General features: G+C 37.8%; 1 protein-coding gene across 3 annotated transcripts in view; it reads left to right on the top strand.

Annotated features, from left to right (window-relative positions):
* Positions 1 to 21749, top strand: part of VPS13C (vacuolar protein sorting 13 homolog C) — a 187333-nt gene that overhangs the window by 58492 nt on the left and 107092 nt on the right. For all 3 annotated transcript variants that reach the window (XM_049905874.1, XM_049905873.1, XM_049905872.1), the window contains 6 exons: positions 2407 to 2536; positions 3272 to 3366; positions 12884 to 13026; positions 18909 to 19101; positions 20188 to 20302; positions 21035 to 21171. In XM_049905874.1, the coding sequence (XP_049761831.1) occupies positions 2407 to 2536; positions 3272 to 3366; positions 12884 to 13026; positions 18909 to 19101; positions 20188 to 20302; positions 21035 to 21171 (813 nt within the window). The remainder of the gene's footprint in view (positions 1 to 2406; positions 2537 to 3271; positions 3367 to 12883; positions 13027 to 18908; positions 19102 to 20187; positions 20303 to 21034; positions 21172 to 21749) is intronic.

Here is a 21749-nt window from a genome sequence, read left to right as displayed (position 1 = left end):
AACTGTTGAGGCGATAAAACTCCCTGCTTGATGATTTTTGCTGTTGTTGAAGAAAATTCTGGTCATGCCAGTCATTCTGAACCCTGTCTGCACATCAGAATCACCTGGATAGTTTACAAAAATACTGGTGCCTGGAACCCACTCCTTTAAGATTTGATGTAATTGATCTGTGGTGAGACTTGGGCATTGGGATGTGTGTGTGTGTGTACACACACACATACATAAAACCAAAAACCAAACTCATTGCTGACAAGTTAATTCTGACTCATAGCGACCCTATAGGACAGAGTAGAACCAGTCCATAGGGTTTCCAAGATGCAGCTGGTAGATTTGAACTGCTGACCTTTTGGTTAGCAGCCAAGCTCTTAACCATGTCGCCATCAGGTCTATATATATATATATATTTAATAGACTATTTTTGAGAGTAATTTTAGGTTGACAGGAAAATTTGTGCTGAAGTTACAGAGAGTTTCCACATACCCCTCTGCTCCTGCACACCGTTGTATCAGCATTTTTTAAAAAAGCTTCCTGATGAGTTATGTTCAGCCAGAATGGAATACCACTGAGCTGTGTGGTATCCATTCACTTTTAGCCTTTCGTTCACTTTCAGTGTGCAAATTCAAACAGACCTTGAGTGTCTGCACTCAGCTTTGGCTTGTGACAGAAGTTTAACATTTTCCCCACACTCTGCGTTCTCAAACACTACCCTTGTCTTCTGAAATACCAGCAGGTAAAGAGGCTCTTTGATCACTACTTTTTGAAAGGCAGAGCCCTTTTTATAGGTTGTACAGTTTCTTTTTCCTGAAGATTCAGACCTACTGTTGAAACTATGTAGCCTGTATCCTTATGCTATATATGACATTTTTGAAGCCACGTTCAGATTTTATTATTTCTTATTTTGTGTCTTAGCTCATTTGCCTCTTCTCATTAGCATTGCAGTGCTTAGGGCTTTTGACATGATAGGACATGATGTGATTAGTTTCTTTTAAAAAATATCTCAAAGTTAAAGAAAGACAAACCCAGCAAGCACGTGGATTAGCAATAGTGTGCCTAAGTCTGCAGTGAACTCAAAATACTGGTGACTGGAGCCGATTTGCTTTTGCTGAAGCTTTGTGTCCTTGAGCATTTTCCAGTGGAAAGTTTCTTGATAAAAATAATAGTTGTAACTAGCGTTTTCTTGGTATAATTTGTTGGGAACTGTTAATTCTGAGGAAGGTACTGTTGTTATCTTCATTTTATATTGAGAAATTGAGGCATAGAAAGTTTGAATAAGTTGTGTAAATTTTGCTTATTATGAAAACTAAAAAAGCACAGTAATTTTCTAATGCCAAGGAAATAAAGAAGTTAAGTATGTTATTTCATGTAGAGTAAAAAGTAATCAGATGTCATGTGTTTTTTATTCAGTACATTCTGACTACTGAAAAAGGATTGTTTGTTAAGTGTGAGAAACGATGGTTAGTTACATTTGAGGTCTAACTGGGGCCTTCGATAGCTTTCTGTGCAGATGTATACCTGTTCCCTCATTATGTACTTCATGTCTGATTGGTAAAGACATCTTAGTTCACTTAGCTTAAACAGTTATTATTTTACTAATCCAACTAATCTCTCTACTGTAGAATTAAACTTTTTCCTTTTAACTTCTCTTTTGAATTATTTTATTTTTTTGTTACAAAAAGGTTCATTACCAATTTAAAGTATTTTAAATTTTAGGTAGGACAGTTATTAAAATGTACTTATTCAGAGAGTGAGAACATAGAGTCTGAATTACTTATCCACTTTATTCTCTTTATCCCTCTGTTTTCTGTTTTTTATCTTTATTTTTCGTTTAAATGTTACTGAAAAGTGGGCAAAGAGAAGGGTTAGTAGAAAATCAAGTCAGGTTCATTGAGAAAAGGGAAAGAAATGAGAATGAAGGACTATCTGTTTTTATTTGTATGTGCTCCTCCACCTTCCACCCATGTCCATAGTTAGCAAACCAGTGATGTACATCAGCTCTCAAATAGGATTGTATTAAATTAATGCTTTTTGGGTGTGGAAGCATCTCCCTTTCAGGGAACGTACCATTTTATAAACCTGCAGTCTTGGTGTCCTCTTCACTTAAAAATTTGGAAGACACGTTGCTTAGAAAAATGTCACTGGAAACCTTAACTGTGTTGCTGCTAAAAATGAAGTTGCATCAGAATGCCGTCAGTAGGGTGCAAGCTGTGGGAAGGAAGTTAACAGTGGGGCTGGGTTAACCAAAACATGCTGCCTATTAGCTAAGAAGGGATTGGCTTCTCTTGACTGTTTTTAATATAATATTACAGTGATAAAAAATTAACTGTTTCTGTTAGCGGATTACACCTAAAAATGAAGAAGAAGCCATTTATTCTTTAACTAAGCTAAAAAAAAATTTTATTTTTTTAGGTGATTCGGTCTGGGCAAAAATTAAGAAAAAAATCTGCTGACCCAGGTGAAAAACGTGGAGGCTGGTTTAGTGGGTTTTGGGGTAAGAAGGAATCTAAGAAAAAAGATGAAGAATCTTTGATTCCTGAAAGTAAGTTCCAAGTCAGATAATTTACTGTACACTGATAAGAAAAAAACATATAAATTATATCTTGGTCAGTTAGTTGGATTTTATTTTAAAATACTTTTGAAATAGAAGTTATATATATTATATAGCTCAGTGTGGTACCTAAATTAAATATAAAGCCATTAATTTTTTTTAACTATTTCTTCAGCAAACACATTAGGCTGAAATATTTGTGTTTATCTAACTAAAATAAAACTGATTTTTTTTGAGAATAATTACTTGAGTCTCAGCATTTAGCATTCCTTGTTAAATGTTACATGGGTACTTTAGCTTTGTAAATGCTTACCAAAAAACTTGTTGCCATCAAGTTGATTCGGTTCTAACACATACTGACCTTGTAGGACAGAGTAGAACTGCCCCGTAAAGTTTCCAAGGAGCAGCTGGTGCATTGGATCTGCCAGCCTTTTGGTTAGCAGCCAATCTCTTAACCACTGTGCCACCAGGGCTCCTTTAAATGCTTAGGAATTCTAAAATTCTTATATGATATTGAATTTCCTTAATGGTGTCTCCTCACCATTTCTAGATCTAAGCAAGCAAATATAGTATGTTTGTTTTAACTAGTAAAAGTAGTATATAACTACTTTTGCTTTAGCATTTGTATCTTTTGATTTTGGGACACTTGTTAATTGGTTTGACTTAGATTGTATCTGTAAAACTGAAACAATCGATTTTTTAAAATATTTAATCTTTTTTTTGTAGCTATTGATGACCTTATGACTCCAGAGGAAAAGGCCAAGCTCTTTACTGCTATTGGTTACAGTGAGAGCACCCACAACCTAACCTTACCCAAGCAGGTAATTATTCAGGTGATCAAAGAGGTATTTTGTTTCATCGTACTGTATTATCTTGAACTGGTTTAAACACATTATTGGATTTTACGTAACTAAAGATACTTAAAAAAAAATATTTACCATTTCTGTTTCACTTAATATTTCATTGTTAAATGCTTTTTGTCACATCTTACCAGTTAAATTTTTTATTTTTAATGTTGTTTTATTTATTGATCTCTTCCTTTATTACTGGTGCTTTTTGGTATCTTGTTTAAAAAAATCTTTCCTCTCCATGAGGTCAAGAAAACATTCTCTTTCCAGAGGCTTTATATGATTCTACTTTTCACACTTAGATCTACAATTCATTAGGAATTGATATTTTACATATGTTACGAGGTCAGGTTTTAGGTTTATTTTTTCCATACGTTTGTCTACTTGACCTAGCTCGAACTGCTGAAAAGCCTATCCTTTCCTCATTGCTCTCTAGTTACCCCTTTATCATCAGCCAGGTGTCCATGTGCTTGTGGAATCTCTGTTCCCTTACCTGGGCTATTTGTCTGTCCCTGTAGTACACTGTTTTAGTTATTGTAATTTTGTAAGCTGTCCTGGTACCTAGCTGAGTAAGTCTTCCAACTCTATTCTTTAAGATTGTCATATCTATTCCTGGCCCTTTGCATTTCCATTTAAATTTTAGAATCAGTTTGTGTGATTTTGATTGAGGTTTATTTTATTGAATCTATAAATCAATTTGAGGAGAATCAACATCTTTATAATATTGAATCTTCTAATCCATAAATATAGTATATGCCTCCATTTATTTATCTTTAATTTCTCTCAATAGTATTTTATGGTTTTCTGGGTAGAAGTTGCACATCTTTTGCTGGGTTTGTTATAAATGGCATCTTGAAAAATTTTTTTTGAGGTATAATTGACATGCAGTAAAACATACAGATTTTAAGGCTCGTTTTGATGCACATGGACAGTCGAATCCACCTGTACAACCAGCACCCAAAACGAGGCAGAGAACATTTCCATCCCCCAGAAAGGTCCCTTGTGACCTTTTCCAGCTGTTTTTCTTTCTTGCCTTCCAAAAGCAACCACCTCATGACATATGTCACCATAGATGACTTTTTCCTGTTCATGCATTTTTGCTTTTAGCTTCTTTTGCTCAACATAATGCTTTTGCTATTCATTCATGTTGTTGTGTGTATCAGTAGTTTGTTCCTTTTCATTGATGAGTAGTATGCCAGAGCCAGAATGCTCCTTAGAAGCAAGGATGGCGAGACTTCCTCCCACATACTTTGGACATGTTATCAGGAGGGACCAGTCCCAGCAGAAAGACATCATGCTTGATAAAGTAGAGGGTCAGTGAAAAAAAGGAAGACCTTCAACAAGATGGATTGACACAGTGGCTGCAACAGTGGGCTCAAGCATAGCAACGATTATCAGGATGGTGCAGATCACGCAGTGTTTCGTTCTGTTGTACATAGGGACCAGCTTGACTCCTAACAATAACAGCATCCCATTGTCTGAATGTACAACAATTTGCTGTCCATTCTCCTGTTGATATGTTTCTTTGTTGTTTCAGGTTTGGTTTTTATGAATAGGGCTGCTGTGAACATTCTTGTCCAAGTCTTTTATGAACATACGTTTTATTTCTTTTGGGTAAATACCTGGGAGTAGAATTGCTGGGTAATAGGTTATATGTATGTATAATCTTTTTAAGAAACTGGCAAATAATTTTCCAAAAAGGTTGTAATAGTTTCTGCTTCCGTCAGTAATTCCACTTGCTCCACATTCTCACCACATTTTGTGCTTTTTAGCCTTTTTTTTAATTTTAGCCATTCTAACGGGTATGATATGTTAGTCCACTATGGTTTTAATTTGCATTTTCCTGATAACTAATGGTGTTGAGCATTGTTTCATGCCTTATTGTCCATCTCTATATGTTCACTTGGAAACCCTGGTGGTGTAGTAGTTAAGAGCTACGGCTTAACCAAAAGGTTGGCGGTTTAAATCTACCAGGCATTCCTTGGTAACTCTATGGGGCAAGTTCTACTCGGTCCTATAGGGTCGCTATGAGTCGGAATTGACTCGACGGCATCAGGTTTGGTCTGGTTTTTATATGTTCATTTGCGAAGCATCTGTTGAAGTGTTTTTTGCTAATTTTTAAATTGGGCTGTTTGTCTTTATATTATTGTTTTTAGCTCTTTACACTTCCTGGATGTAAGTTTTTTGTTACATATATACCTGGCCAACCAATTGGGAGAGATCCATATTTATGCCCATTCCAAAGAAAGGTGATCCAGCGGAATGTGGAAATTATCAAACAATATTATTAATATCACATGGAAGCAAAATTTTGCTGAAGATAATTAAAAAATGGCTGCAGGTGTACATCAACAGGAAACGGCCAGAAATTCAAGCTAGATTCAGAAGAGGACATGGAATGAGGGATATCATTGCTGATGTCAGATGGATCTTGGCTGAAAGCAGAGAATGCCGGAGAGATGTTTACCTGTGTTTTATTGACTATGCAAAGGCATTCGACTATGTAGATCATAACAAATAATGCATAACATTGCAAAGAATAGGAATTCCAGAATGCTTAATTGTGCTCATGCATCATATACATAGATCAAGAAGCAGTTATTTGAACAGAACAAAGGGATACTACGTGGCCTAAAATTGGAAAAGTTGTGCATTAAGGTTGTATCCTTTCACCATACTTATTCAATCTGTATGCTGAGCAGATAATCCAAGAAGCTGGACTTTAAGAAGAACTCGGCATCAGGATTGGAGGAAGACTTATTAACTACCTGCAATATGCAGATGATACAACTTTGCTTGCCAAAAGTGAAGACAGTTTTAGGCACTGATGAAGATCAAAGACCACAGACTTCAGTATGGATTATACTTCAATATAAAGAAAATGAAGATCCTTACAAGTGGACCAATAAGCAACATCATGTTACATAAATGACATAAATTGAAGTCGCCAAGGATTTCATTCTTCTTGGTTCGACAATCAGTGCTTATGGAAGCAGTAGTCCAGAAATCAAACAATGTATTGCATTGGGTAAATCTGCTGCAAAAGATCTCTTTAAAGTGCTAAAAAGCAAAGATATCAGTTTGATCACTAAGGAGAGCCTGACTTCAAGCCTTGGTATTTTCAGTTGCCTCATATGGATGTGAAAGCTGAACAATGAAATAGGGAGACTGAGGAAGAATTGACGTATTTGAATTGTGGTGTCGGCAAAGAATTTTGAATATACCATGGACTGCCAGAAGAATGAACAAATCTGTCTTGGAGGAAGTACAGCCAAAATGTTCCTTAGAAGCATGGATGATGAGACTTCTCTTGCTTACTTTGGACATATTATCAGGAGAGACCAATACCTGGAGAAGGACATCATGCTTGGTTAAGTGGCAGGTCAGAGAAAAAGAGGAAGACCCTCAATGAGATAGACTGTTAACAGTGGCTGCAACAACGGGCTCAAATATAGTAATGATTGTGAGGATGGTATAGGACCAGGCAATGTATTTTTATGTTATACCTAAGGTCATTATGAGTTGGATAGCCCCCATCAACAACGTATGCAAATATAAACAAATAAATGTATATACATATAGAGTCGCTATGATTCGGAATCGACTTGATGGCACTGGGTTGGGTGGGTACATACGTATATGTGTATGCATGCATATATATGTATCTCAGATGATTTTTCTCAGTCTGGTTTTTAAATTTATTTTCTTAATAGTGTTTTTTTTAAATGAGAAAAAATTTTAAGTTTTAATGAATTCTATCAGTGTTTTGTATTGTGCTTATGTAACCTGTTCAAGAAATTTCTATGTCAAAATCACAGAGATATTCTCTTGTTTCTTGTTTTTATTTCTAGAAGTTTTATGGTTTTGGGTTTTATATTTAGGCCTAGTATTTATACTGAAGAAGTAGACTGCTGGGTCCCTCTTCCCAGTCTGTCTTAGTCTAGAAGCTCAGCTGAAACTTGTTCTCCATGGGTGACCCTGCTGTTACCTTAATACTAGTGGCATAGCTTCCAGCATCACAGCAACATACAAGTCCCCACAGTACAACAAACTGACAGACACGTGGGGGACAGACTAGGAAGATGGACCCGGCAGTCTACTTCTGAAAAGCATTAGCCAGTGAAAACCTTATGAATAGCAGCGGAACATTGTCTGATATAGTGCTGGAAGATGAGGCCTCCAGGTTGGAAGACACTCAGAAGATGACTGGGGAAGAGCTGCCTCCTTAAAGTAGAGTCGACCTTAATGACGTGGATGGAGTAAAGCTTTTGGGACCTTCATTTGCTGATGTGGCACAACTCAAAATGAGAAGAAACAGCTGTAAACATCCATTAATAATTGGAACCTGGAATGTATGAAGTATGAACCTAGGAAAATTGGAAATCGTGAAAAATGAAATGGAACACATAAACATCAACATCCTAGGCATTAGTGAACTGAAATGGATTGGAACGGGCCATTTTGAAATGGACAATCATACAGTCTACTATGCTGGGAATGACAACTCGAAGAGGAATGGTGTTGGATTCATCGTGAAAAAGAACGCTTTAAGGTCTATCCTGAAGTACAACGCTCTCAGTGATAGGATAATATCCATACACCTATAAGGAAGACCAGTTAACACGACTGTTATTCAAATTTACGCACCAACCACTAGGGCCGAAGATGAAGAAAAAGAAGATTTTTATCAGCTGCTGCAGTCTGAAATTGATCGAACATGCAATCAAGATGCATTGATAATTACTGGTGATTGGAATGCGAAAGTTGGAAACAAAGAAGAAGGATCAGTAGTTGGAAAATATGGCCTTGGTGATAGAAACAATGCCGGAGATTGAATGATAGAATTTTGCAAGACCGACGACTTCTTCATTGCAAATACCTTCTTTCACCAACATAGACAGCAACTGTACACTTGGACCTCACCAGATGGAACACACAGAAATCAAATTGACCACCTCTGTGGAAAGAGAGGATTGAAAAGCTCAATATCATCAGTCAGGACAAGGCCAGGGGCCGACTGTGGAACACACCCTCAATTGCTTATATGCAAGTTCAAGCTGAAACTGAAAAAAATGAGAGCAAGTCCACGAGTGCCAAAATAGGACCTTGGGTATATCCCGCCTGAATTTAGAGACCATCTGAAGAATAGATTTGATGCATTGAACACTAGTGGCTGAAGACCAGATGAGTTGTGGAGTGACATCAGGCACATCATCCATGAAGAAAGCAAGAGGTCATTGAAAAGACAGGAAAGAAAGAAAAGACCAAGATGGATGTCAGAGGAGACTCTGAAACTTGCTCTCGAACGTCGAGCAGCTAAAGCAAAAGGAAGAATTCATGAAGTGAAAGAACTGAACAGAATATTTCAAAGGGCATCTCTAGAAGACAAAGTAGAGTATTATAATGACATGTGCAAAGAACTGGAGATGGAAAACCAAAAGGGAAGAACATGCTTGGTGTTTCTCAGAAAACCAAAAGGGAAGAACACGCTCAGTGTTTCTCAAGCTGAAAGAACTGAAGAAAAAATTCAAGCCTCGAGTTGCAATAGTGAAGGATTCCATGGGGAAAATATTAAATGATGCAGGAAGCATCAAAAGAAGATGGAAGGAATACACAGAGTCATTATACCAAAAAGAGTTAGTCGATGTTCAGGCTTTTCAAGAGGTGGCATATGATCAGGAACCGATGGTACTGAAGGAAGAAGTCCATGCTGCTCTGAAGGCATTGGCGAAAAACAAGGCTTCAGGAATTGATGGAATATCAATTGAGATGTTTCAACACAAATGCACTGCCGGAGGTGCTCACTCATCTATGCCAAGAAATTTGGAAGACAGCTTCCTGGCCAATCGACTGGAAGAGATCCATATTTATGCCTATTCCCAAAAAAGGTGATCCAACCAAATTATAGAACAATATCGTTAATATCACACGCAAGCAAAATTTTGCTGAAGATCATTCAAAAACGGCTGCAGCAGTATATCGACAGGGAACTGCCAGAAATTCAGGCTGGTTTCAGAAGAGGATGTGGAACCAGGGATATCATTGCTGAAGTCAGATGGATCCTGGCTGAAAGCAGAGAATACCAGAAGGATGTTTACTTGTGTTTTATAGACTATGCAAAGGCATTCGACAGTGTGGATCATAACAAACTATGGATAACGTTTTGAAGAATGGGAATTCCAGAACACTTAATTGTACTCATGAGGAACCTTTACATGAATCAAGAGGCAGTTGTTTGGACAGAACAAGGGGATAGTGATTGGTTTAAAATCAGGAAGGGTGTGCGTCAGGGTTGTATCTTTTCACCATACCTATTCAGTCTGTATGCTGTGCAAATAATCTGAGAAGCTGGACTATATGAAGAAGAAAGGGGCATCAGCATTGGAGGAAGACTCATTAACAACCTGCGTTATGCAGATGCCACAGCCTTACTTTCTGAAAGTGAAGAGGACTTGAAGCACTTACTAATGAAGATCCAAGACCACAGCCTTCAGTATGGATTGCACCTCAACATAAAGAAAACAAAAATCCTCACAACTGGACCAATGAGCAACATCATGATAAACGGAGAAAAGATCGAAGTTTTCAAGGATTTCATTTTACTTGGATCCACAATCAACAGCCATGGAAGCAGCAGTCAAGAAATCAAAAGACTCATTGCATTGGGCAAATATGCTGCAAAGGACCTCTTCAAAGTGTTGAGCAAAGATGTCATCCTGAAGACTAAGGTACACATGACCCAAGCCATGGTATTCTCAATCGCATCATATGCATGTGAAAGCTGGACAATGAATAAGAAAGACCGAAGAAGAATTGATATCTTTGAATTGTGTGTGAAGAATTGACGTCTTTGAATTGTGGTTTCCTCAAAGAGTATTGAATATAGCACGGACTGCCAAAAGAAGGAACTAATCTACCTTAGAAGAAGTACAGCCAGAATGCTCTTTAGAGGCAAGGATGGCGAGACTGCATCTTACGTACTTTGGGCATGTTGTCAGGAGGGATCAGTCCCTGGAGAAGGACATCATGCTTGGCAGAGTACAGGGTCAGCGGAAAAGAGGAAGACCCTCAGCGAGGTAGATTGACGCAGTGGCTGCAACAATGAGCTCAAACATGATTGTTAAGGATGGCTCAGGACTGGGCAGTGATTCGTTCTGTTGTGTATAGGGTCGCTATGAGTCGGAAGTGACTCAAAGGGACCTAACAACAACAACATTTATACTGAATTAATTTTGTGTGTGTGAAGTGACATAGGGATCATGTTTATAATCGACTCCACGGCAGTGTTTTTATGCACTTGTTTGAGCACCATGTGTTAAGAGACTTTGTTTTTTTTTTTTTCCTATTTAATTGACTTGGCCTGTCAGTTAAAAGCAGACTCATTCTATATGTGGGTGTATGTCTAGGTTTTCTGTCTGTTCCATTGAATTGCTTTTCTGTCCTTACTGTAATGCCCCCAGCTTGATGATGATAGCTTTATAAAAGTTTTGAAGTCAAGGTCTGAACTTCCTTTTTAAAGAGTGTCTTAGCTATTTTAGATGCTTTGCTTTTTTATAAATTTAGAATCATTGTTTAAAAAATGATGTGTTGGAATTTTGGTATTGATCACATTGAATTTATAAATTATTTTTAGGGGAGTGGTGATATTAACAACATTGGGTGTTCCATTCACTTAACTTGTTTCTGTCTCTCTGACCAGCCATCATGAATTTCCTTCTGCCTGAAGCAAGCATGCCCTTTATTATTTTCATTGATGCTTGTTTGCTGATGGTAAATTCTCTTAATTCTTGCTTTTCTAACAATGTGTTAATGTTGTCTTCTTTCTTGAAAGACTTTTTTTTGGTATACAGAATTCTAGGTTGTTGATTATTTTTGCTCACATGTTTGAAGATAATCCATTGTTGTTCGCCTACAGTATTTCTTCTTTGTGTCAGTTGTCTTACTGTATTACTTTGAAGGTAATTTATACCCTATTCTTTGACTGTTTTTAAGATGTTCTATTTATTTTAGGTTTTCAGTAATTACACTGTGATGAGCTAAGGTGTGGATTTGTTTTTGTTTTTACTGTTTGGACTTCCTTGAGTATCTTGAGGGCTCATCAATTTGGGAAAAATTATCAATAGTTATTATTACTTTAAATTTTGTTTCTGCCTCATCCTCTTCCCTTTTTTTTTGGGGGGGGGGACTTCTAATGAGTATAATTGAACTTTTTCACCATATTTCCTGTGTCTGTCATTCTCTGTACTGTATTTTCCAAGTCCTTTGTCTATTCAGCCTTCATTTTGGATATTTTCCTCTGACCTGTATTTCAGTTCTTAATTTTTCCTCTTTGTTTTGCTGCTAAATCTTAATTTGATTTTTGTATTTTTCAGTTCTAGAATTTCCATTTGTCTCTTGTTTATTTTTTCCAATATGCTCAATTTTGTCTTTTATCTACTTGAACCTTGTAAGCATAATATTTTTTAAAATCTGTGTCTAATAACTTGATGCCCGGAGCCCGTGTTAATTTGTTTCTGTTTCCTGTTTTTTTTTGCTGGTTTTTGTTCTAACTTGTCTTGAATCCTTGTGAGCCTGATTGGCATGTATATCTGCATGTGCATGTATACTTACAGGCTGGACATGGTTTTTATAAATATGGGATTTTTTATTTTAGAAATATGGGAAATAGTATCTCCCTTTGATGAGGTGGCTATTTTACTTTAGAGAGAAATTTTATTTGCTTTTTTGGGTTGTTTGTGGCACTAGTACTTGGGATCAGCTCAATCATATTTTAAGGATTGAGATGATTTGAAGTTATGGTACATTGTGTGGTAGTCTGCCGATTTCCAGTGCACCTTTACTCTTAGGATGTAGTCCTTTGGGATCCCATTGAAAAGTGAGGGAGTTTTTTCAGTGCCGTTACCCTTTGATGGGTCCTGTTCTCAAGTTTCTGTTCTACTAGCCTAGTTTCGTAGCCTCTAGGCTGCCCCCTCTTAAATTTTCAAATGCCTCTAGGGGAAACACATTTTAAAATTCAAGGGTCATCTCCCTGGTCCTGTGCCCTACCTCCAATCTTGACCCAGCAGTTTTGGGGTCGTGATTTTTCTTTTCAGTATCTTGTTAACTTCCCAAAGCTATCAAACAGATATTTTTTATATTGCTCAAGTTTCTTCTCTTCAGCCAGAGAATTGGTCTGAATTACTTAGTTTACTTTAGTGAAAGCTGAATTTAATCTTTATGCTACAAAACCGTTTTGTCATTGTGTCATTGTAATTGACTTTATAGCAAAGAGAAATGAATTTTGAATCTTTTGTAAATGTCATATTTGTGCCTGCAATTTTGTATTAAATTTTCTAATGATCTTTATTTACATTGAGTACATCAAAGTCGGAACCTACCATGTTCTTTGTTAGACCACTTTATAATTCAACTAGTTTGTAAGAAGAAATTATTATCTAAGAAAGTAGTAATTATTTAAACTCTAACAATTTTTTCCTTTCTTTCTGTTTAGTATGTTGCCTGTATAATGACACTAAAGTTAGTTAGCACCTCTATAACAATCAGAGAAAAAGAAGATATTCCAGAAATACTAAAAATTCAGGTCATTGGCCTTGGAACGCGGGTATCTCAGCGACCAGGGGCACAAGCACTTAAGTAAGTATTTAAAAAACTTACCATTTTAATTTTTATCTCTAGTCATGATTTTAGGCCAAAAAAATAGAGTGTTAACCAAAAAACGTGTTGCCGTCGAATTGACTCTGACTCATAGTGACCCTATAGAACAGAGTAGAACTGGCCCATAGGGTTTCCAGGGAGCATTGGTGAATTTGAACTGCTGACGTTTTGGTTAGCAGCCGAGCTCTTAACCAGTGCACCACCAGGTCTTCACATAGACTGTTACCTACTTTAAAAAAAAACCTGATCGTACTACATGGATGAACCTTGAAAACGTTACACTGAACGAAGTAAGTCAGACACAAAAGGACAAATATTGTATGACCCCACTTATATGAAATATCAAGAACAGACAAATGCGTAGACCTAAAAGTTTATTAATGATTACCAGGGGCTGGAGGGAGGGGAGAGGTATAGCTGACAGAGACCTGAGCTCCTGTTTGGGGCGATTAAAAATGTTGGAAATGGATAGTGGTGATAGTTGCACAACACAGTGAATGGAATTAATGTTGCTGAATTGTAAACATAAAAAATGATTAGAATGGCAAATGCTTTGTTATATGTATTTTACCACAGTGAAATTAAAAAACGAAAAATACCTGGTTAGTATTGGTTTTTCTATAGTTTCTTTTTCCCTTTGTATGCCAAGATAGTCTGTTTTTATTTGCCTTTTTTTTTTGTTATGAAACTATAAGAGGAGCTCATTATTAATTCTATCCTCCCTTCATTCCTTCACAGATATTTATTGGGTGCTGTGTAATTTATGGGCATCATACTATGAAATCTCTACATGCATACATTAAGGTTCTGCTTTCAAGACGTCTATACTGTGCTTGATAAGAGTAGATATACAAAATGTTAGTTCAAGAACCGTACAGTCATCCCTTGGTATTCACGGGGATTGGTTCCAGGACCCCTGTGGATACCAAAATCCAGGGATGCTTAAGTCCCTTGTATAAAATGGCATCATCGTATTTGCATATAACCTACACACCTACTCCCGTATACTTTATTTTTTTTTTGTTGGGAGTTTTTTGATTACCGTTTCAATCTCTTTTTTTGTTATGGGTCTATTTAGTTGTTCTACTTCTGAATGTGTTAGTTTAGGTAGGTAGTGTTTTTCCAGGAATTCATCCATCTCTTCTAGGTTTTCAAATTTGTTGGAGTACAATTTTTCATAATAATCTGAAATGATTCTTTTAATTTCATTTGGTTCTGTTGTGATGTGGCCCTTCTCGTTTCTTATTCGGGTTATTTGTTTCCTTTCCTGTATTTCTTTAGTCAGTCTAGCCAATGGTTTATCAATTTTGTTAATTTTTTCAAAGAACCAGCTTTTGGCTTTGTTAATTCTTTCAATTGTTTTTCTGTTCTCTAATTCATTTAGTTCAGCTCTAATTTTTATTATTTGTTTTCTTTTGGAGCCTGATGGATTCTTTTGTTGCTCAGTTTCTATTTGTTCAAGTTGTAGGGACAGTTCCTGATTTTGGCTCTTTCTTCTTTTTGTATGTGTGCATTTATTGATATAAATTGGCCTCTGAGCACTGCTTTTGCTGTGTCCCAGAGGTTTTGATAGGAAGTATTTTCATTCTCGTTGTTTTCTATGAATTTCCTTATTCCCTCCTTGATGTCTTCTATAACCCAGTCTTTTTTCAGGAGGGTATTGTTCATTTTCCAAGTATTTGATTTCTTTTCCCTAGTTTTTCTGTTATTGATCTCTAGTTTTATTGCCTTGTGGTCTGAGAAGATGCTTTGTAATATTTCGATGTTTTGGACTCTGCAAAGGTTTGTTTTATGACCTAATATGTGGTCTATTCTAGAGAATGTTCCATGTGCGCTAGAAAAAAAAGTATATTTTGCAGCAGTTGGGTGGAGAGTTCTGTATAAGTCAATGAGTTCAAGTTGGTTGATTGTTGTGATTAGATCTTCCGTGTCTCTATTGAGCTTCTTACTGGATGTCCTGTCCTTCTCCGAAAGTGGTGTGTTGAAGTCTCCTACTATAATTGTGGAGGTATCTATCTCACTTTTCAATTCTGTTAAAATTTGATTTATGTATCTTGCAGCCCTGCCATTGGGTGCATAAATATTTAATATGGTTATGTCTTCCTGATCAATTGTCCCTTTTATCATTATATAGTGTCCCTCTTTATCCTTTGTGGTGGATTTAAGTCTAAAGTCTATTTTGTCAGAAATTAATATTGCTACTCCTCTTCTTTTTTGCTTATTATTTGCTTGATATATTTTTTTCCATCCTTTGAGTTTTAGTTTGTTTGTGTCTCTAAGTCTAAGGTGTGTCTCTTGTAGGCAGTGTATAGATGGATCATGTTTCTTTATCCAGTCTGTGACTCTCTGTCTCTTTATTGGTGCATTTAGTCCATTTACATTCAGGGTAATTATAGATAAATAAGTTTTTAGTGCTGTCATTTTGATGCCTTTTTATGTGTGTTGTTGACAATTTCATTTTTCCCCATACTTTTTTGTGCTGAGGCGTTTTTCTTAGTAAATTGTGAGATCCTCATTTTCATAGTGTTTGACTTTATGTTAGTTGAGTCGTTACGTTTTTCTTGGCTTTTATCTTCAGTTATAGAGTTGTTATACCTTTTTGTGGTTACCTTATTATTTACCCCTATTTTTCTAAGTAAAAACCTAACTTGTATTGTTCTATATCACCTTGTATCACTCTCCATATGGCAGTTCAATGCCTCCTGTATTTAGACCCTCTTTTTGATTATTGTGATCTTTTACCTATTGACTTCCATGATTCCCTGTTATGTGTATATTTTTTTTTTAATTAATCTTAATTTGTTTGTTTTTGTGATTTTCCTATTTGAGTTGATATCAGGACGTTCTGTTTTGTGACCTTGTGTTGTGCTGATACCTGATATTATTGGTTCTCTGACCAAACAATATCCTTTAGTATTTCTTGTAGCTTTGGTTTGGTTTTTGCAAATTCTCTAAACTTGTGTTTGTCTGTAAATATCTTAATTTCGCCTTCATATTTCAGAGAGAGTTTTGCTGGATATATGATCTTTGGCTGGCAGTTTTTCTCCTTCAGGGTTCTGTATATGTCGTCCCATTCCCTTCTTGCCTGCATGGTTTCTGCTGAGTAGTCTGAACTTATTCTTATTGATTCTCCCTTGAAGGAAACCTTTCTTTTCTCCCTGGCTGCTTTTAAAATTTTCTGTTTATCTTTGGTTTTGGTGAGTTTGATGACAATATGTCTTGGAGTTTTTCTTTTTGGATCAATCTTAACTGGGGTTCGATGAGCATCTTGGATAGATATCCTTTCGTCTTTCATAATGTCAGGGAAGTTTTCTGTCAGGAGTTCTTCAACTATTTTCTCTGTGTTTTCTGTCCCCCCTCCCTGTTCTGGGACTCCAGTCACCCGCAGGTTATCCTTCTTGATAGAGTCCTACATAATTCTTAGGGTTTCTTCATTTTTTTTAATTCTTTTATCTGATTTTTTTTCAGCTGTGTTGGTGTTGATTCCCTGGTCCTCCAGATGTCCCAGTCTGCATTCTAATTGCTTGAGTCTGCTCCTCTGACTTCCTATTGCGTTGTCTAATTCTGTAATTTTATTGTTAATCTTTTGGATTTCTACATGTTGTCTCTCTCTGGATTCTTGCAACTTATTAATTTTTCCACTATGTTCTTGAATAATCTTTTTGAGTTCTTCAACAGTTTTATTGGTGTGTTCCTTGGCTTTTTCTGCAGATATCCTAATTTCATTTGTGATATCTTTAAGCATTCTGTAAATTAGTTTTTTATATTCTGTGTCTGATAATTCCAGGATTGTGTCTTCATTTGGGAAAGATTTTGATTCTTTTGTTGGGGGGGTTGTAGAAGCTGTCATGGTCTGCTTCTTTAAGTGGTTTGATATGGATTGTTGTCTCCAAGCCATCACTGGGAAACTAGTTTTTCCAGAAAATCCGCTAAAAAAAAAAATGCAGTCAGACCCCTATCAGAGTTCTCCTTCTGGCTCAGGCTATTCGGATGTTAATGAAGCTGCCTGGGGAGGGTGGGGGAGGGAACAGAGAGATAGGAGAGTAGCACCTCAGAATATAGCCAGAGTTGCTTGTCTTGTTTGGAATGACTGTTATTTCTGAGATTCGCGCGGGCGCGTCGCCTATGTGTGCTGGTGTGTGGAGATTGCCCCTGGGGGGTCTGGCCCGCTGGAGTCAAGGTCAGATCCTCCGCTTCCAGCCCCACGCCCAGCGTCAAGGCTCCCCTACTGGGACGGTGCACTCTCGACTCCAAAATCAGTCGCTGCCTCCCGGGGACTTCTCGTCCCTCCAGCCGCGTGGCCGTGCCGCCTCAACGAACCAGGTGTGCCCCCTCCCGGGGTTAGTTCAGATGGGTGGAGCAGGTCCCGGTGCTTGTGCCGTGACCGAGTGTCCCGGCTGGGACGCTGTTCTCCCCGCTCCAATACCAGTCGTTGCCTCCCGGGGACTTCTCCTATCGGCTGCGTCCCACGCCGCCCGCGCGACCCGACTGGGCCCCTTCCCGGGGTTAGTTCAGGGGGGTGGAGCAGCTCTCCGTGTTTATGCCGTACCTGCGTCCAGTCCAAATCCCGGCGAGACGGTTCCCCGGCTGGGACGCTGCTTTCCCCGTTCCAAGACCAGTCACTGCCTCCCGGGGACTTCTCCTACCGGCTGCGTCCCACGCCGCCTGCGGAACCGGCTGGTCTCCCTCCCGGGGTTAGTTCAGGGGGGTGGAGCAGCTCTCTGTGCTTGTGCTGTACCTGACTGGTACGCTGGCTCCAGGCTCTGGAAACAATCGCTGCTTCCCTGTATTAGTTCGTTCTCCGTCTCTAAATCTGTGTTTGTTGTTCAGGGTTCGTAGATTGTTATGTATGTGATTGATTCACTTGTTTTTCCGTGTCTTTATTGTAAGAGGGATCCAAGGTAGCGTCTGCCTAGTCCGCCATCTTGGCTCCGCCTCCAACTCCCATATACTTTAAACCATCTCTAGATTACTTATAATACCTAATACAGCGTAAGTGCTGTGGAAATAGTTGTCATACTGTATTGTTTAGGGAATAATAACAAGAAAAAAAGTGTGCACACAACACGAGTAGTGAATCAATGAGATGTGAGGCGAGCAGTGCTCAAAAATGATCCGCGATTGATTGGATCCATGGATGTGGAACTCATGGATACAGAGGGCTGACTGTGTAACATTTTAGAAGGAACCCTCGTGGTGCAGTGGCTGCTAACCAAAAGGTTGGCAGTTTGAACCCACCTAGTTGCTCTGCAGGAGAAAGATCTGGCGATTTGCTCCCGTAAAGATTACAGCTTAGAAAACCCTATAGGGCAGTTCTGCTCTGTCACATGTGATTGCAATGAGTGGAAATTTACTTGATGGCTCCTAAGAACAACATCAACATATATTAGCTCATAAATGAGAAGTGCTGTAAAATTAAATGCCTGATATTTAATGCTGCACAAGCGCAGCTGTGGGAGACAGTAATTTGGGCTAAGAGAATTGAGGTTTAGGCTAGCTATCGAAGAGTGGAAAGGACTAGGAAAAGCCAGGATGTGGTAGCGAGGTGTCAGTCAGGGTGCATGGAAATAGGGAGATGAGTCCCATGAGTAAAGTATAGCTTGTGTTCACGTAACAGTGATCAGAATGTCTGCAGTGTTCTCAAGTTGGCAAAAGTGGGCGTTTTATGTAGACGAGTTAGTAAAATAAAACAGAAACACTTATGAGAATAATTGAATCCAAAGTTAAGGAATTTGGACTTCAGCCTTGGGTAATGGGCATGGTTCTGGCTCTCAAAGTTTTTAAAGGAAAAATTATATTTTAACTCATTACATTTCAAAGGATCTTATTTATATTACTGTTTTTTCCTCATGGTACTGTAGAGTAGAAGCAAAATTAGAACACTGGTATATAACAGGCCTGAGACAGCAAGATATTATACCATCACTTGTGGCTTCTATTGGTGATACTGCATCATCCTTGCTTAAAATTGAGTTTGAAACCAACCCAGAGAACAGTCCTGCTGACCAGACTCTGGCTGTTCAGTCTCAGCCTGTGGAGGTCATCTATGATGCTGTAAGTATGAGGAGAAAGTAGCTATTTGTTAAAGCCATCTTATACTTCTGGCATATGTTTTTTTTATTTTTCCTCTTTCATATTTAACATTTATTTACTTAACAGCTAGTTTACAACAGGTTTTTCTTGTTTCAAAAACAGTACGTGTTTAGCAGTTAATTTTGATTTTTCATATGCCATAGATTTTTTCTACCATAGAGTTTATTTATCTATGCTTGTTTTAAGTTGAAAACCAAACAAAAACTTAATGTACTCTTTAAAAAACCCAGTTTTTATTGTCCTCACTACTCCCAAGTAGTCATAAAGACTTCCTATTCCAGGTCCTTTTTGTGTCTTCTTGCTTTCTCGTCAGTGTTTGGAACCAATTAAAAGAACTTTAGGAGTAATGAAAAGAATTTTAAATTCTCTTCTTGTGAAAAGAAAACCTTGTCATTTAGATGTTATTGAACAGGGGGGCTCAGGTTGTATATCTCTGGCTTCAACTTCAGGCTGTCGTAACTCTCATCTCAAGCCAGCCAGCCAGAGGACATGGTTCACGTCTCATTGTGTCACTGCTAGATTGGCCCTACTCTGTTCCTGAGGTCCCTGACTTATTTTACAGTTTAGAGGTGGGTTTGGGGTATGTATGGGAGGCAATGTATAAAGACTCCAGAACTAATTACATTCTCTGATGTTTTTAAGTTCAAGTCTTGGAGATAGGCGTGGTGCTAAGCAGCTTCCTCCTATTCCCTCTCTAAAGGTCAAGGTGCAGGAAATTCAGTCACAGTGCAGAGAAGTAGACTTCTCACTAACTGGAAGCAAAAGCTCAAAGTAATGTCCATTGCTACAACAGCATGACACTGTAGAACATACTTCAGGTCACCCCAGTGATATGGACACCTTTGTGCCTCTTCAGTAAGCCTACTTGGGTCATTCCTTTTTCCAGGTTTTCTTTCACTGTAAAGGAGGATGAACTAGGGGAGAATATTTTTGGAGGTCCCTCCTCAGGTCAAAGCCACAGTTGTTTAGCATTGAAGTAAAACTTTAAAAGGTATAATATAGAAAGTACTGTGTATATCTCGGTTATGTTAAAAAATTCCTTTACAGAAAACCATTAATGCAGTGGTTGAATTCTTTCAATCAAGCAAGAGATTAGACCTTGAGCAAATAACATCGGCTACCTTGATGAAGCTGGAAGAAATTAAAGAGAGAACAGCTACAGGTAAAGAATTAGAATGTCTGCATAAGCCTCAACCAGACTCCCAAAATTTTGTCTGTTCTGGGTCAGAATTAAGTCAACAGCAGTGGGCTTGGTTTTTGGGTTTATTTTAAAATGTAGACATTGTATTTAAGATCTTGTGGGTTGCTTTTGTGTATTTATTTTAAACTTAGGCTCTATTATACAGTGGTGTTGCATTGTGTGCACATGGCTTCCTCAAAGTCAAATATACTCGCTAGGCTGAGAGAAGAAGAGAATAAAATGGGGCAGAGATGATTCTGCCTTCGTTCCATTCAGTGAACCTGTGCCTCAGAGTGAATTTGAGATGGAAAACATCGCTCCATTTTAATTTTTGAGAAACTGTTCACCGTACAGGGTCTGAATCTAGTTTTAAAAATATATACTTCAGTATAACATGGCCCCTAAACTCAAGCCCACTACTTTATCTGGTTACTTAATCAAAGAAATAATGAATTCTTCCATCTCTGGGGAAAATACTTACTATGTTGGGTTTCCTGTACTGTGCGATATGATTGTTTCCCGTAAGAAGATTTTTAAGGATAATTTTGACCATACGCAATTCACCTTACATGCGGATTGAGAATCTAATATGAGAAGAACTGAAATTCCTCCATAATATTTTTCAAGTTATAGTTTTATTCTTCTTGTTAATAATATAATTACATATTTCAACTTGACCATGTAATCTTTCACTATTTCTTTGCCTTCTTTTAGGGCTTACACATGTAATTGAAACTCGGAAAGTCCTTGATTTACGGATAAATCTGAAGCCTTCTTATCTAATAGTTCCACAGACAGGTTTCTACCATGAAAACTCAGATCTTCTCATTTTAGATTTTGGTACATTTCGGGTAGGTATACATGTCTACTATCTGCCCATCTTTGTTCAGCTTGATAGCTAGGTATATGATAGCTTGCTGTTTTTCCTTCAGAGGTTACTTAAACTAAACCTGGGCTTATTTCTTTTTAGCTTTTTGCCAAGCCTGACTTAGAATGAGTATGTTATATCTATTTTGTAGCTATTAAAAAAACTAAAAATGTTTCTGTGATGGTAAGTGATTTGACACCTAGAACTGGATTGCTTCAGTCTTTTCCTAATTGGAAAAAGCACTTCTCATTTTCATGGTTTCCAGAGTCTCATTATACAGTGTTATTGTTTATTTTGACAGTAGGAGAATATACACATATGAATATGTATTTATTAAACCACTGCCTGTGACTAAGCAGAGTAATAGAACCCCAACATGTTGGGTGTTAAATCTCTTAGCAATCCAAGTCCCTGAAAAAAGGGGGATATTTAAAAAAATACAGTCCTGAACTGATCCTTTCTTCCATTGGGACGGGGAAGAAAGGAAGTAGAGGTCAGAGCTGAATTCTAACGGCCGAATTATTCTAGTGCTTGCTGAAAGTGAAGAGGACTTGAAGCACA

Source organism: Elephas maximus, chromosome 13, assembly GCF_024166365.1.
Source record: "Elephas maximus indicus isolate mEleMax1 chromosome 13, mEleMax1 primary haplotype, whole genome shotgun sequence".
NCBI lineage: Eukaryota > Metazoa > Chordata > Mammalia > Proboscidea > Elephantidae > Elephas > Elephas maximus.
The sequence above is the reverse complement of the archived record's forward strand: the minus strand, read 5'-3'. Positions and strand labels throughout refer to the sequence as shown.